Below are 18,115 nucleotides of genomic sequence, written 5' to 3' on the forward strand. Positions count from 1 at the left end.
GCTGGCAAAGGAATAGAGGACAACAGCAAGTGAGAAAGACTGTGAGGTGCAGGGAGGGAGAAGAGGTTGGCATGTGACAGGAGGCTGAGTAGGAAGGGAGAGACAGTAATAAGATCTAAACGTGACAGGGACAAACGGAAAGTACAAGGACAAAAGATAGTCTGAAAGCACTGAAATAGCAGCTTCTCTAGAGGCTGGAGCTGAACTTGAATCTCCTCTGCCGTCAGCAAATTACTCTCAAATCAAACGGCTGAATGCAGGCCTGGTTCAGCTGGTGCGGAGGGAGCCGAGCAGCCCCCGCTCCACCCTTAGCACAAGTGGCAGAGCTCTGCCTTGTGCAGTCAGCAGGAGCTCTGAGGGCTCTGTGCATGGTAACATGCACATGGGGGAGGAGGGGCTGAGACACCACTGAAGCCAAGGCCAACTGTGACTGGTTTCACCAGGCATTTGCCAAAGAGCTCATTATGTTTGAAGAGCAGAGCTTAAACTTAAGCCCTAGGCTTGGGAGCAGCTTTGGCCTCTCTGACCCAGCTGTGGCTGCTGACAGCCAGAGAAGCAAGGATGATGCCAACTGCAAAGAAGTGCCGTCTAAGGCAGTATGGAAAGAGATGGCAGAGGGCTTGGCTGGATCAGCCTGGAAACTTCAGTGCTGCCCCATCTGTGCATGGTCTCTCTCTTATTTAAGACAAATGTACTCGTATCCAGACGAACAATAGCCAAGAAAGGTTCACAAGCAGGGAAGGAAAAAACAAAGCCAGCAGTTGCCCAGCTGAGATGATCACACTCAAGAGAGACCATAACAGAAGAGGGAACAGAAGACACTTTACCAGAGATTACTTTGTTGTTTTTTTTTTAAAGGGAGCAGACGTCAAGGTCCTCAATACACATCTGTATACAGACTATGCAGCAAGCTTGTAACTTAGGAGTCTTCTGTAAGAGGCTTGTTTGGGACAACTAGGAATGTCCCTTTAAACAAAGAGCACCATGGAAAGCAGAGTAGCTCTGATTGCAGATGTCAGATCATCTCTGAACCCCTTCACCTTTTATTGTGTACCGCAGATTTACTGTCACCTTGTAATGACACATGGACAGGTTACAACCCAGAATGTGTTATAAAAATGAGTAAAACCCCATCCTCTGAGCCTGCCACATGCTACTTTGAAGTCCTACTGATGGCTATAGGATGTTGCACTGCAGGAGACAATCTGCTTTCTCCTTGCCCTCTGACCTCGTATTTACTTGAATTCAGGGGATCACAGAATGGTCAGGGTTGGAACGGACCTCTGAAGACCATCTAATCCAACCCCTCTGCCACAGGAGGGTCACCTACAGCAGGTTGCACAGAATGGCATCCAGGCGGGTTTTGAATGTCTCCAGAGTCAGAGACTCCACAACCTCTCTGGGCAGCCTCTTCCAGTGCTCTGCCACCCTCAAAGTAAAGAAGTTCCTCCTCATGTTGAGATGGAACTTCCTATGTTCAAGTTTGTGCCCATTACCTCTTGTCCTATCACTGGGCACCACTGAAAAAACACTGGTCCCATCCCCCTGGCACCCTCCCTTTACGTATTTATAAGCATTAATAAGATCCCCCCCCTCAATCTTCTATTCTCTAGACTAAAAAGACCCAAGTCCCTCAGCCTTTCCTCATAGGAGAGATGTTCTAATCCCCTAATCATTTTTGTAGCCCTTTGCTGGACCCTCTCCAGCAGATCCCTGTCTTTCTTGAACTGGGGAGCCCAGAACTGGACACAGTACTCCAGATGTGGCCTCACCAGGGCAGAGTAGAGGGGGAGGATGACCTCCCTTGACCTGCTGGCCACACTCTTCTTGATGCATCCCAGGATGCCATTCGCTTTCTTGGCCACAAGGGCACATTGCTGGCTCATGGTCATCCTGTTGTTCACCAGGACTCCCAGGTCCTTTCCACAGAGCTAATCTCCAGGAGGTGAGCCCCTAACCTGTACCAATGCATGGGGTTATTCCTCCCCAGGTGCAGTACCCTACACTTGCCCTTGTTGAATTTCATAAGGTTTCTCTCTGCCCAACTCTCCAGCCTGTCCAGGTCACACTGTAAGGCGGCACAGCCTTCAGGCGTGTCAGCCACTCGTCCCAGTTTCGTGTCATCAGCAAACTTGCTGATGGTACAGTCTATCCCTTCATCCAGGTCATTGATAAATATATTGAACAGGACTGGACCCAGTACTGACCCCTGAGGGACACCACGTGTTACTGACCTCCAACTAGACTCTGCACCACTAACCACAACCCTCTGAGCTCTATCTGTCAGCCAGTTCTCAATCCACCCCACTGTCCATTCATCTTACCCACACTTCCTAAGCTTGCCTGTGAAGATGATGTGGGAGACGGCGTTGAAAGCTTTGCCGAAGTCAAGGTAGACAACATCCACTGCCCTCCCCTCATCCACCCATCCAGTCACGCCATCATAGAAGGCTATCAGATTAGTCAGACATGACTTCCCCTTGGTGAATCCATGTTGATTACTTCTGATAAACTCCTTTTCTTCCAGGTGCTTTGAGATGACACTTAGAACAAGCTGTTCCATCATCTTTCCAGGGATGGAGGTGAGGCTGACCAGCCTGTAGTTTCCTGGGTCCTCCTTCTTGCCCTCTTTGAAGACTAGAGTGACACTGGCTTTCCTCCAGGCCTCAGGCACCTTGCCTGTTCTCCAGGACCTTTCAAAGATGATGGAGAGCGGCCCAGCAATGACTTCTCCGAGCTCCCTCAGCACTCGTGGGTTCATCCCATCGGGCCCCATGGACTTGTGGATATCCAGTTTATCTAACTGATCTCTAACTTGTTCCTCATCAACCAAGGGAAAGTCTTGCTTCCTCCAGACCTTCTCTGTTACCCACAAAGTCTGGTCTCCCGAGGACTGGCCCGAGCAGTGAAGATAGAAGCAAAGAAGGCATTCAGCAACTCCGCCTTCTCTGCATCATCTGTCACCACGGCATCTGTCTCGTTCAACAGCAGGCCCACATTTTACCTAGTTTTCCTTTTGTCTCCTATATACTTAAAGAAACCCTTCCTATTGGCCTTGACATCCCTTGCCAGGTTCAATTCCAAGGCTGCCTTGGCTTTCTTTGTTTCCTCCCTGCATACCCTGGCAGCATTCTTATACTCTTCCCAAGAGATCAGCCCCTTCTTCCACGTATTGTAAATTCCCTTCTTCCACCTGAGCTTTTTCAGAAGGTCCCTACTCAGCCATGCAGGTCTCCTTCTTCCCTTGCCTGATTTCTTGCTCTTTGGGATGCACCAATCCTGAGCTTGGAAGGGGGAAGGGGAAGCTTTCTGTATACTCCAAAAAGACAGAGAAGGAAAGACTGAAGACAGGTAAGTAGTAAACTATGGTCCACGGAGGGTGGTGAAGATTTAGGCAAACTGATGATTACAGGTAGGATCCAGAGAAGATATACGAAGTGCTGACTACAGAGAGTCAACTCTCATAACAGCAAAGAATCCAAAGCTCTGCTGGGAATCCTCTACCTCCTCGTAAAACGCCCCAGCTTCTTTCCCTCCCACTTGCAGGCTGTGAGACTCCAAAGAGGGGGTTTGCTTCTTTTGGTTTCCAAGGTGGCTACAGCCCTCCAGACTGTAGGAGAGTGAAAAGAACTGTAGCACTACGGTGTTAGTATTATATGCAGGATATTGGAGTTTGCTGCTGTCCGCTTTTCACAGACACTAAACCAGTAACTGTAACCACTCCCTTTCTATTCGGTAACACACCATCCTATATCACACACCTTTAATTTACATCTTTCTATTTTCACAGAGGCACTCTCATGAATTTCAACTTGTGGTTCATTGACTCTGGATGAATAAGGTGAGAGCTGTTTTGAACTACTTTTAGTTCACAGCCCACAGTGATCTCCTAAGTGTAACTTAGAAAAGCAAGTCTTTTGTTACTGATCTTGCCTTCAGTACACAGGACTATGCTCCTCTGCAGGTAAATGTTTAGACAATTAGCAACTTAAAAAAATATTTTTCAAGGATGGCCACATTATCTATCTGTGGGCATGCTTTGCTCCACCCTCATCACAAAAGGCTAAACCCACTGTCCTATCTTTAGAACTTCTTGGCTGTGACTCTAACATTTAAATACATCCTATGCAACTATAACAACATAATAACAAGCCCTCTTAGAATAGCCCTGTCCCATGACGTCAGGAGAGAAAGGACTAGCATTAATGCATTCATTGCTATTTTTGCTGACAAGACCCTTCCCAGTCAGTGACCTGCCAATTCAGATCACAGTAATGGTATTTTCTTCATGCCTCCCCTTTAGCTCCTGTACTAAACATAGCTGTCTATGCAACCCCCTTAACACAGAACTTTACAGCTTGGCTCTTCCCCAAACCACTGGTGTCTGCACACTTTTTTAATTCTTTATTGTTTTTCCCCCATGAGTTAATCCCCTGTGGCCACTATTCCAGAAAAGAAAAAAAAAAAAGCAGGCAAAGAAAACAGCTGTAGTGCCAATTAGTGGGGCTGAAAATGTGATATAATTGTTTAAAAGTCTTTAAATTGCCTGCTAATTGCAATGCGATGTCATCATTTTTCAGGCTTCCAAGGTAAGTACTCCAAGGCCCAGCCACCTCTTATTGGTCAGGACATGAATCACACTGTAAGCAGAAAATATATTTGGACCTTACCAAGTAAAACTTAAATAGCTTGATTTGTATGTGTAATCCAATTTACTTTGGGTTTTTTTGTTGTTGTTTTTGCATCTTAAATACTATCATGAAAAAAAGAGCTGATGTTCCTTTACTGAGAAGGTCTAGGTTTTTGGATTCCTGATCCTGAATTTCTGATCTGAATGATTAAGATCTCTAGCATGCTGAGACGGACAGAGACTTTGGAGGCTGGTTGCTCAAAGACCTCACTACATAAACCTACTTTAAAAGTCCCAACTTGCATACAAAAATAAAATAAAATTAATCAACAATCACCCCCTTTTGATAGTGTAATATGCATTATATCCATTAGCTCTGGAGAGCACACATCCATTGACACTTAAACTCGAAGCATCCGCTCGAAGGAGCCTAGCCTTTTTAGCATGAGCAGCCCTAACCAGAAATGCCCGAGATTTCATTCTTTATACCACATGATTGAATTTTAGGCACAAACATGACATCAGGGAGAAAAGATAAAAAACAAGCAAATGTCCCCTAAAGCCTTTTTAGAAGCCCTTTGGTTTTAAACACCAGTGACATATCAGCTATTATAACCGCTAATGTTTGTGTAAAATGAGCCTTGATAAAAGAGAGGTAAATAACATTTTTGTGAATATTGGCTTGTGTTATTGCTTTCTATTCATTAATTTCATTTTCCAATGCCTTGCTTCTAAAATCTCCCAAAGGTAAATATCTCCTCCTTTATAGCAGGGACATAATATTTTCTGGCTGCATGTTAAACTGTAATGAAATCAAAGCCTTGTTGGGTCCTGATGCTCATATTTATGTAGTTGTGTGAATATGTCTCTGCCTTGTCTCATTTCATTTGAGTCTAGCGTCATGCCTGGAGTACGGCACCCAGAGCTGCGTCCCTCTCCCTGCCTGTGCTGCAGCTCATCCCACAACAGCCCTACGGTGACCACAGCTGCCTTCAAAGCTGCAACCAGAGCAGATTTCAGGATTTCAGGTGGAAGAAATGCTGAAGGTACTCAGTGATGTGATGCAGCTGTGGGACTATGGGTGGTACAGCACTATCACCAAATTAAAAATAAATAAAACTTTATTTTTCAGCATGATCCGGTACCTCCATGCATTGCATGCATTGCTTGCTAGCACAGCCTCCCAAAAGCACCCTTGCTGTTGCAGAGCCTGCAGAGGTGGTTTTCCCTGTCACCCACCGAGACGTGCACACACATTTAAGAGGGTTGCATAGTTATTACTGTTTCTTGTTCCTAAGCAGTGTGCTAAGCTCATGGGACTGAAAGATTTTTCTTTACTAAAGGCAAGGCTCTGCCAACATCAATGTACACACACACACACACACACACGCACACACGCATTTGAACCCACTCTGATACTGCTCCTATCCACATGAAAACCCAAACCCCTTTCATTCTCCTTCTACTCTCATATGTAAAAAGCACCAAACCATAATGCAGGGGTAAAACACTCCCACCTCACTGGGACGCTCCTCACACATTCTGTTCAGGGGTGCCTTATGGTCCATGCTTCAGGCAACTCAGTGATTATCTGTTTTGATTAAGCTCTCCACACTTCTTTGTGCCAGTTCAGTCCCAGGCTGTGTGGCCCCAGAAATAACTCACTTTCCTCCTTCCCCTAGAAACCATTTACCCGATTCGAAACCAAGTGAGTAGTCAGGCTCGAGTCATCAAACCACAGCCTCCTAACATAGCAGGCTGAGCAGATCCTGCTGCAAACACCAAGAGTTCAGCAGTTCTCTAGGAAGAAGGACAGCTGATTTATGTGAGTGGATCTGAATAATACGTTCGGGATGCTGTGGTGGAGCTGCAGGCAGAGCACACAACACAGAGCTGTCGCACCAGCCCTGAGCAAACTCCAGCTACGTTTCAAGGGAGCAGCCTGGTATTTACAACTGATCTGAACTGAAATTCAAATAGGAAAGACCACCCCAGGAGAGCAGCCACCCCTGCTCAGGAGCAGTCCTGCTTCCCTCTGACCACAGAGCTAACAGCTTACTCTGCCTTGCTTCAGAGAGCCCACAGCAAACATGTCTGAGACAAAAATCAAAGGAAAGAAAAAACGTGTACCACAAGATTGCTGTGTAATGTTAAATAGAAATGAAATGCTGTTGGTATAGTAATAGCTAGAAGGCTTTGCAAAACTCTGGAGATTTCTGGTCCTAGACCCTGCTCAGAGCAAGGCCATACATAAAAAGAAAGGATTAGACGCCCCCCCCGGGCCAGTACAGCTAAAGCCTATCTGTTCCTACAGCTCACAGTGCCTGACCCAAGCGTGGCATTCCTCGTGGTCTCTCTTCTGTTCAGCCTGGGCTCCTGACCCTACTTGAGAAAACTCCATTCCCCACTGGGCACTTTCCTCTAGGACTATGAAGAAAAGCTCCCATTAGCATCACTGCCAAGTGTCACGGCTCAGCACTAGGTAGGGGTCATTGCTGGCACCCTGCATCATTTCAGCACAGAGAAAAACAATCACAGCATACTGGAGATGCACATCCTCTGAAGCTGGTTTGGTATATTTGTGTGTGTGTGTCTCTTACATCACCTATTTCAGGCACACAAACAGCAATGTGGCCCACTTGAGTTAATGTAGCAAGACAAGACACATTTTTTTCCAGTGAGACAAAAGTGGAGCCTATTATTCAACATCAAAAATAAAAGGCAGGAATAATATACACAGGTTGTGGACAGTAGCTATGCAACAATTTACAATGCCTTTAGGTCAATAGCCATAAAGTTTCATTGGGGATTGATGAATCTTTATTGGAAAAGATGAAGTCCCAGTCCCTTTTCCAGCATTACCCTTTCTCAGAATGTGTGTAAATACTTTAACTTCAATGTTGATACACAAGTATAGAAAAGAATGTACACACCATCCTGTGTTAGCTAAAGTGTTTGCTCCAGTCTCTGATGACTGCTCCTTCCACAATCAAGACACAAACCATCCAGTTTAGATCAGTGAGGGAAAAAAAATAGAAGAATCAAGGAATAAGTCTGCATGTAACTTTTTTCTGCATATAAGTTTTTCTGGTTGCTGTTTGTCAGAGGAGAGCTAAGATTTGCAGGCAGCCTGAGCTCTAACTCAGTTCACATAGGCTGCTTGTATCGTCTGGATGTGCCAGATCACGTCCTGGCAGGACGATGGGTTTAAGACATCCCTGAACTTGTTCAATATCAGTACGGATGTTTCACTGGTGACCGGAGTTCAGGTCAGCCCTGACTTACTTCATAGCTTCAGATGTGCCATTTAAACTTTCTCTTGCACAATTTTCTCTCCTAACAGCTCTGGTTTTGGACTTATAAACTCTGTTAGAGCAGTCCATACGCAGTGGGATGCCCAAATATGAATACAGCCTTCTAGGAGTAATTTAGTCTGGACTGTGAGCAGTAAATGGCATACGTCACAAACAAAACACGCCTAACAGTCTTGGCATATTGGTATAGGAAACCACATATCTAAGTATTGCACAGAGTATTTCCTGTGCTGTTACTGGAAAATACCAGACGTACATCATATATTTTTAGGCTAACACTTCACCAAGAAGAGGAGTCAAAGCAACCAATGAAAATAACCTGTTAAGAGATGCACAATGTGGCCACAAAAGTCAGTATCCAGGCACACTGGCAAGGAAACGTAGGTGAAATGCTTTTCCATAGACTCATCTCCTATTACCTGGGTTGGGAATAAAAGCATTCTTCTGCTGTATGGCATCAAAAACTCTCCCTGGAACCCCTCCCGTCCTCTAGACCTTGGAAACCTTCATCCTTCCAACTTCAGAATGGCTGGCAAACAGACTGCAGCTGGTACAATAAGTAATTTGATCTAAGCATGACACAAGAATGAAGATGCAAGAATCCCTTTTCCCTATTATTGTGTATTAACGCACCGTGAGCGTCAAACAGACAGGAGAGCAGGAAGAGAGACAGCTTGCATGTGTCTGTCTTTCCCTTTCAATCTCTTTTACTCCCATATCATTCCTGTCACCCATGACTAGCTTTCTGTCACTCCTTTTTTAATACACTCTCCAAAATATTTTACAGTAAATGGCACCTTCTAACACTGAGCCGATTCCCTACAGTTTGGAAGAGACAACATACCATTTCCTAGCTACTCTAACAATTCCCTGGAGGAGAGAAGGGTGAAGGCGCTGCTCTTGCTCATATGCTGTAGCATCTGTCCAAAACACAGGAGCAGCAGCAGCAGCAAATCCTTTTCTGTGCAAACCTCGAGCTTCAAATCCCAAAACAGGGCAGGGATGGGGAATGGGACCAAAGCCCCAACACAGTCGTGATTTGTGATTGCGACATGGCAGACAAAAAAAAAAAAAAAACATAGAAGAAAGTTGATGAGCAACACTCGGAGCAGCAGCCCCCTCCTATGCTGCACACTGCATTGCCATCTTCCCCAGTCTGTTTTATACAGTAATCAAAGGATATTCTGAGCCTCTCAAAATGCCATCAACCCTCATTGAGAATGAAATAGAGCACATCTCCACTGAAGCCTTTACAGCAGTAATCATTACAGCATGCTGGCCTGAACAGGGAGCTCTTACAGACAAAGATGGGTTTTAAAAATAAAATAAAAAAGCCTTCCTAAATTCTGAATAGAAACTTGATGATAATCTCCCAATTTTATTATGCAAGGGGGAAAAGAAACCCATAATTGTGCACTCTTGGTCTCTTATAGCAAAGAATAGGCTTCTTGATGAAATGCTGAGTTGATTTAGAGCAGGGCTGAGGTTCTGGTGGCAATAATACGCTAAAAGAAATAACCATCCAGCTGATTTGGATAAAATAATCATTTTTTAACATTCTAAATCTAAACTTCATCTGTGCCTCCTCCCACTGCATCTTTTGGAGAGTCTTTTTATAGCTTTGAGAATTTTTTTTCCCTCCCCTACCACAGCATTTAACAAGAAAGACAAACTCTTTTACTCTGGCTAACAAAGAGCATTTTAGGCTGTGCTGGCATTTATCCCCATTGCACGTATGTTTAGAAAGTACAGTATTTGGCACAGGATGCTCCAGAGTCCTCCTGCCACCTTACGCTCGAAGCATTGTCACAGGAGTCCCATTGCCATGGGACACTGTGGATGGCACTCTCCGGCTTGGGAGCCCCAATTGTCACAGGCAGACAGGTGTTTAAATGACAACGCCTTGGAGCCCTGCCAGGTGCATTTCCAAATCACGGCCCCTTGTATTTTCAGGTGCTTTTATTATTTTAAGAAAACATGGCTCCTCAGAAACAGACATTTTTCGCTAACAATTTCTGTTTCAGATCTAATCACTGAAGGAAAATTTTCTCCCAGCTCTCATAATTATTTCCTGACTCTTCGTCCACTTTTCCATCTACTGAATTATGTAGAGTTGTTTAGCTTGCTGTTTTCCAAGAATGCCTCATCAGTGCAGTGTAGAAATATTTATTACTTACTCTCTTTATATCTATTGACTTTTTTTCTTTTCAGGAGAGAAAAGAAAATGGATCAGCTGTGAGCTCTTTTGACTGTTAACAGAGCCAGCAGCTATTCATGGATTAAGCAGATGCTGCCTGATTTTAAACCAGTTTCTATTAAAGCTCAATACATTTACATGTCATGCATCAAGGTTTGAAGCAGTATACAGCTACAGACACTTCCACTGCTACCACTTGCAGTAGGTCTCACCAAGAAGTACTGCAAGCTGGTGATTTGTAACTGAATATATATTAGACTTGTAGAAACCAAAAAGGCATCCAACACTTTCAGAAAGTCTGACTCTAAATCTATATGCCTGAATTCAGGAGCCTGAATGTGACAAAAAACAGGTAATGCATTAAAAAATTCCTGGTTTAAGGCACTTGACCTGCAAAACCATGAGGCAATTTGACAAGTTGGTCCTGGTAATCTATTCAGGCTGAGAAGGGCTTAGTCCTTGAGAAAAACCACTGATTTCAGCTGGCCTGGTTGCAAAGCAAGAGACTAATTGCCATAAAGCACTTTCAAAGAATTCTCTGTGAAGAGCCAGGCATCATCTATTCTGTTTGAGTCCTCCATATAAATGTTCTTCATTTTTCCTCTGGCAAACTTAGCACATTTAAAAAAGGTATTTAAACACTCATATTCTAAATATACATATTTTGTGAGCAGCTTTCCTTTTTCATGTAAATTATTAAGACCGGAATAATTTTCCATCTAATTTATTATACGGTGTATTTTTGCATGTTTATTCTTCCTACTTCATTCACCCTGAGTAATGAAATTAGGCTCACTAGTATCAGTCTGGGTTCACCTCCTGCTTTTCATGAACAAAGATGGCCTTGTGCTATCAACATTTCCAACAAAGACTAGAAATAGACACAGAAGAATTTCCCAGAACTAAAAAGTTATAGTAGGCAAAATATTTGTGATGGTCAACTAGCTACCAAAAAAACACTATCAGCTACTGAGAACTGCTTAATGTAAAAGGCAGAGCAGAACCGAAAGGAGCCTTCTACCACCAGGATGCCATTAAAACTTAAGGAAGCAGAAAATGGGAATATGAGATCCTGAAAAAGAGCTTGGTGGGACTTCCAGAATTACTCGGAAGGTTTGATGGCAGCAACTGCAGTATCTGATATACTGTTGCCTACACTCTATTAGGAAAATACACAAAATGTAGTATTTAATGAAAGGCATATGGAATGGATTCATACAAACTTTCCTAACTAATCAAGCAGTTTTTCAAGAAGCAAGAGAGCTAATATAGAGATCGTGTCAGTGTAATCCTCTGAAATGTTATGAAACCCTTTGATACAATGTCTAGTTAATTTACAAGTTCATCTGTTGTGGCATTGGAGATTTCATTGCAACACTTGCATAAGGAAGTGACAGAGTCTAGTGGAAAGGCAGAAAAATGACTACTAAGATTTTCAGAAAGTTTTTGATCACCTTTTAAGGAGAAGGAATTAAAGAAATGGGATAATAATAAAGAAGTCCACAACCTGACAGACTGCAGTAATAAGCATCAAATATAAGGAAAGATTTGGTCGTATTATTTTTGGGAAGATATTGCAGGAGCAGAGGGGTGGCAAACACCACAAATAAACCAAATAAAAAGGAGGCAACAGTGTTGTCCTTCTTTAACAACAAACACGTGCAAATGGTACTATTCTACTCAGCCCTTTAAGCAGAAGAGATTTCTGACAACTGGCAGCTCCTTAACTGAGCACAAAAGAGGGTGCATGGCAGACAGTGACAGGATCCAAATCCTGCTAAAGAGTCAGCATTAACTGTCCCGTGACTTTGCTACACTGTGATGTATTTTCCATCCCACCTGATACAATCAAGGCAATCTTTCTAAAAGACAGACTCCACCTCAAACAGAATTTCTGCACTTCATGCAGAAATTAAGAGCCAAGCAACTCTGGCCTACGTTATGCCAGAAGGTTAGACAAGATGCTTGCAATGGCCCCATCTAGTCTTGATATCTCTTCACACAAATTATCTATTGACTCTAGGACGAAGTAGTTTTACTACCATCAGCCCCACATGGCCAGGACACACCTGGAAAAATAACTAGCCTGAGAGCTTGGGCAGGAACAGCTAACTGCCTTTTCTTACAGAAAAAGAAATGGGGACCAGGAAGGCACCGACTGCTACTGAAGCCCCGGACACAACAAGAATCATGGACAAATCATGACCCCCTCCTGCCACTGCCTCTGCCAAGAGGAAAGGATGCTATAATCAACTGCTAGCTCTCCCCACCTGCAATGACAGTACCTCTCATTCTAGCTCAGCTGTGCCAACACACTGGGAAGCATCCCTCCAAATTCTAACCGCTCTCCAAAATCCCTCCTTCCAGGAGGTAACATGAAGATGGCAGCGTTTACAGTCCCCCAGTTTCCAAGTCTGCTGTATTTCAGCATGCAAAGGAGGTCATATCAGACCTGAGATCTGACCTCCTACCACTGGAGCACTGCAGGTGCCTAAGAAATTCAGCCCTGTTACTTAAAAAAATCTAATAAAAGTCACTTAATTCTGGTAGCGATCCCACTGGGTGAATAGTCCCTATTATTCACGATAAAGTTTGGAAGGAAAGACGTGAAACACATCTGAAAATCACTAACAACCATCTCCTTTGTAATCGTGTGATTTGAAAATGGCTACCTTTCAAATTTAGAAACCAGAACAAATTAAGCACAAAGATAACTTCTTGCCTGGTTCCTCTCTGGAATAATCTTTTTATACGCAGACATATACAGATGTTCAGCCACGAAACACTACCAGACCTAATGCTGCACCAGGACTGCTGCAATGAAAACTGGCTTTGGCATACCAAAGTCTGCTTTAGCCAAGCAGAACAGTCTCCCTGGACATATGAATTAGACACCTCTGAAAAAAATAGCTTGATATTTAATTGCAGGGTTGGCAGGTGCTTTGATGATATATAGCGCATGGGATAAAATTACAGGCGCAGTATCAGTGAGTAGTAAACAGTATAGACGGTTTTCAGTAGGAATTAGCCAAGGATTTAGAGCAAAAAGCATCAGGGGGTACACAGAGTGATTTCTGTATTAGTATTATCTCTGTGCACACAGGACAGTACTCGTTACAAATACCTGAATGAATCATCTAATGGCTGTGAATGTAGGACACTCGAGCACTAGCTGAGGTCCTGTGCTCATGGAAACACTGCCGAGGATTCAGCTTATCTCTCCAAAGCACAGAGCTTCTAAAACTCCATATTTCTAGAATATCTCTAGACAATGGAAAATAAAAGCTGGAAAAAGCCGAAGAGCTGAAATTGCAACTGAAGAGTTTCAGATGCAAAGAAAACATTAAATTTAGCTTAGGATGCTAATTTTTATTTTAAAACTGCATCAGTCTCAGGATGGACTTCATAATAGAGGGCACTCTAATGGGCTACAGCGTGTACAGACTTCTGTGTCTGGCAGTACAGGTCCCAGAGACGTGCTAGTATGAACCAGCATGGTTGTGATGGAAACGCTGAAGCTGTGTCTGAGCCTCGCAGCTTCATAAACCCCAGTAATCCCTGGAGGAAGAAGGATGTGACACTTCCCAGGGTGCTGGAAACTTCCCAGGAAGGCTTCCCTCTTTTCAGTCTTCTTACCATGGGCTGCAGCTCTATGCTATTAATTCATATCCAAATACCTTTTGTCTTTACATGGGAGGAGGAAGGCAGGCAGTGCCCCATCCATGCAAACCTCATCCAGTGGTGCCTCTCCCAGGCAACAAGCTGCAAGGATTTAGGACTGAAATCATCCTGGAGAAACTTCAGAGCTTTCCTTAGAAAGTAAGTGCTTTTGCTCTTACTTAATTCCCTGACTTCAAAGCCTAAATGTGAGGAGGCTCACAATCTCCCTGCTATTTTCCTGCAAAATTTTGTCTCCGGTAGAGCTGCGCCACTGGAACACTCAACTAAAGCTGTCAGTACAACATACCCAGAGAAGAAGCACATAACTGACTCTTTCTTCACTAAATTACAATCAGAACAACTAAGATGGGAAATACAGGGTCTTTCATGCTTCTGACCTCCGAGAATGACATGAAGATCATGTACGTCTTGTCTGTGTGGTTTACTTCACCAAATTGCCTGGCAATCTCCCTGTAAAATGTAATTTGCCAGACACAGTGAACACAAGCTACCTAAGCTGTATCAATTCATTTGGCATCTATGGCTGTAGCAGCACTGCAATGAGTTTGTGTAGCGTTAATATTCACTACACCAAAGAAGCATAAATCACAAACTATCCAAAGGAAACAAAGACAGGATCAGACAACTGCAGATAGAGAGCTCTGACAGCATTTCAATTCTGTGTGATTCTCATAGCTGACATCCATCTGCACTGAACTATGCACAGCAGATGCACTATTACCTTAAAGGAGCTATTGTGTATTTTGTTTTAAATCAACACGGATCTTCACTGGAAGAATAGTTAATGTACCAAGAACCTGAGCGCTTCAGAAAAACAACAGACAAGTATGTAGCCTTCTGCACAGAGAGGAAACAAATGTACTACATCCAGAAAAAAACTCTGGAAAGGAAAACAGGAATGCTAAGATGCTATGGGGCTTTCAACATGGGCCCAAGCCCCTCCAGCAACATGGTGCTGTGGCCTTCCTGCAATCTAGATGTACCCACCTATACGGCAGTACTAGCAGTACATTTAGGAGATGCGAAATTGTTAGCAAACAAAGCTGAATCTGAAGCTAATCTGAGACACTGGATAAGTGTCAAAATTCTACTAGTAATCCTGTTACAGGACAGGAATAAGTCTTCAATCATATCAGCAAGTGCTACTATAAATCAGCTGGTTGTTCAATAGCAAAGTCTTTGCCCGTCTCTTCTTTTGGCCTTAAAAATGACCCCTCCATAAAGAGGTTCTTACAATATAGAAAAACACTATAAAGATGGAAGGGGTGCAAAAATACAGAACTGGGTGCAAGCTTTCTGTCCCCCAGCTGCCCTCTCTGGGGTTAGATGGCTCAGGAAACTTGGCTCAGAATCTGAAAACTTTTGGCAAAGGGTAATTCCAGATTTGTTTAAGTGTTGTATGATGCCAGAGAAAAATTCCCAGCAGTAGGAGTTACTGAAAGAAGGATACAGTCTCACTACTGTCATTAAATTGAATTGCAAAGCAAAGCTCCCAGTGACTGGTACAAGATCACAGTCTCAAGCCAAGATGGGAAATTGTGAGCTGCGGAGAGGAGACATCACATCAAGAATGTGATGGAGCCTCTGTGTGGCAAAAATAAAGGCACGGGGTCTCTTTCTGCAGCTCTGCTGACTTCAAGGGGATCACACGTGTGTAAGCAGCTGCAACAGCATGGTTTAAAGTTGGGCAAAGGCTGTGAGAAAGTTACTTGAATTTTCATACAATAATAATAATAATAATGATAAGTGCCCGTGTTTGCTCTCCATGAATATCCCAGTGAGCATACTGGCTGCCCAAACAGCACATTTTAAATAACTTTCAGAATATTTACTCTAGGATTTTTTTTTTGGAATTTATTCCCTAAGCTCTAGTGGACTCCGCTGCTCAGCTGACACTAAAGACAGAGGGCAAAAGGAACTGTTGAAAAGGCAACTACATCTTCCTAATAATCCTTTCTCCTTTAAACGTGCCCCACTGTCTCCAGCAAATATGGGAACGAGATGAATCTAGGATACCTTATGGGTCTGACTCTGCTCTCTCAGCCCTGTGTTGGTGTAAATAGTAGTACTCCACTGTGTAAAACTAAGCTACAGCAATTTACAACAGTGTGCCAGTGAGCACCTTTCAAAGGTAACTATTGTCATTTCCTTCTTTTCTCAGAAGTTGGCAGCAAAGGAAACAGAACCTCTCCCAAGAGAGCTAGGAGTAAAACTGACTTATTTCACATCAGCATCAATACTAAAAATTAACTCTTGTTGCCATAAAGAGGAAGTTTCTTGCTTATTGCTAAATCATGTATCATCCCTGCATGCATCATCTCCCCTTCACTGCCTTCCAGTGATGCAGGAGAAACGCCACGTGAATCCAGCTTTGCCAGCAGGACTATAACCCAGCCTCTTCCAAAGAACTCTCTGGTCTCCTTGCCTTTAAATTTTCTTATGAATGGACTGGATATTATTTAAGATCAGATTTTGTCTTCCTTATTGCAGAAAAGCACTGCTTTACTCAGAAGAGGTGAAAAAACTTCATGTAGTGCATGGTCAGAGCATGAACACTGACCCAGTTTATACCCTCCGAGCTCCTTCACTTACCTCTTCCCCGCCTCACACAGTGTAATCAGTTCAGACCAGGGTATGAGTTTGGAACTACCTTGGCTAAGGACAAATGTCCACAAGGTTTCTAAACCGTGAGGAATAAATACCAACTTTTCAATAAGACTCCACTTAGTATTTAAAATGTGACTTTCCACTAAAAGGAGCATGGAGAGAAAGCAAACAAACAATCCTCTAATTATGAAGTACATCTGATGATTGTGTGAATGCCCTCACATTAGTAATGCATTTCACCATCTCTTATTTTTGTGAGAAGGGGTGGCACCTAATCTGTTAAAAGGATGGAGCCAAGTGCAGGTACAAGCAGAGGTCAGAGCTGTGGGCAGGCAGCTCAGGAGTGAAAAGAAATTCTGGAAATTCTGAACTCAGGTCCCCACCTGCAGCAGGACTCCTGTGGCACTGAGGCTAGGGCATTTAGGACAAGATCCAATTCATCAGAGCTTACACCCCAGGTCTGAGACTGCTCTGGAGCTCCCAGTAGTCGATGAGAAAGACACCTCCAGAAAGTGACTTATCCCACTGCAAATGTCCAGAGCAGGCAGCAATAATCACTTACTGGACGCACTCACCCTTCTCCAATGATGCAAAATGAAATCTAGATGAAAAGCTTAGATTATGTCCCTATCATTTTGATGGTTAGGTTTGTGTGAGCTGAATTGCACCGGAACACTCTCTGTGCCTCAGCTCCTCCTTCCCTGACAGGGATGTGACAAAGATCAACATGCTAAAATCTGTGATGTACTCAGCAAAAACACATTCTTGTGAAGGAGGGCCATGAGAGCATCACATACAAACAGGAAAAGGGGCTGGGTCTGAAATCTGGCTCAGGACACAAAAGCAGCACTATCTGTATAATCCAGCTGCCCTCAGTTATATCAGCGCCAGCCCTGTCAAGACAACAGGATTGCAGGGGTGGGAGAATCAGAGCCATGCACTCCCTGGCCAGGACGGTACACAACTGAGAAACAACATTGCTTGACTTCACAAGCCTCAGCTGTGCTTTCAGGACAGGCAGCTCAAGTCGAGCCTTTGTTCACTCAAGGCTGAGCTATTAATTTAGAATTCACTGTGGCACAATGAATAGGGAACCCAGTGACAACATTTTTATAGCCACTCTCCTTACAATGGGAGCTTGTAATTCCCAAGGCAACTCTGGCCTGTGTTTGATTAGTGTACTTAAATCTCCACCTGTGTTTTTTATAATAACCAGTATTTTCTGTCAGAGTTTGCTCTTACCCTGTTGGAATCAATTCTTGTCCTGGAGGTGTAGATGGGAGGAGGGATGTTGAAGGCTTGAGGAACAAGATACTCTTCAGCATCCATCATATCTTCCAGATCTTCCTCATCAAGAAGGTTTTGGAAGAACTTGCTGTCATTTGGGCTTGGGAGCTTCATACGATCATCTCCCTAAATAGATTGTATTGAGAGAGGAAAACGGTTAGAAGATGGATTAATTTCCCAACAGGGAACTTCAGCCTCTTCATGCTCTGGCAGCCAGGCTGCAGGGACCACACATGCTGCTTTGTTTGTTCTAAAGCACCACATCCATATCATTTGTTTTCATTTTTTTACCAGGACTATGATGACATAAAGGGAATAACTACATAAATCAAGCAAAGTCATTTTTTGGCATTCTTGCAATTGAGCTTTTATTCTTTATTCTCTCTTTTTCCCATACAA

General features: G+C 43.5%; 1 protein-coding gene across 1 annotated transcript in view; it reads right to left on the reverse strand.

The window, feature by feature from the left end:
* Positions 1–18,115, reverse strand: part of ERBB4 (erb-b2 receptor tyrosine kinase 4) — a gene marked incomplete at its 5' end in the record, with an annotated part of 657,878 nt that overhangs the window by 6,747 nt on the left and 633,016 nt on the right. Inside the window, one exon of the mRNA XM_082483856.1 lies at positions 17,672–17,842. Coding sequence (XP_082339982.1) covers positions 17,672–17,842 — 171 coding nt within the window. The remainder of the gene's footprint in view (positions 1–17,671; positions 17,843–18,115) is intronic.

Source organism: Vanellus vanellus, assembly GCF_965231255.1.
Source record: "Vanellus vanellus genome assembly, chromosome: 5".
NCBI lineage: Eukaryota > Metazoa > Chordata > Aves > Charadriiformes > Charadriidae > Vanellus > Vanellus vanellus.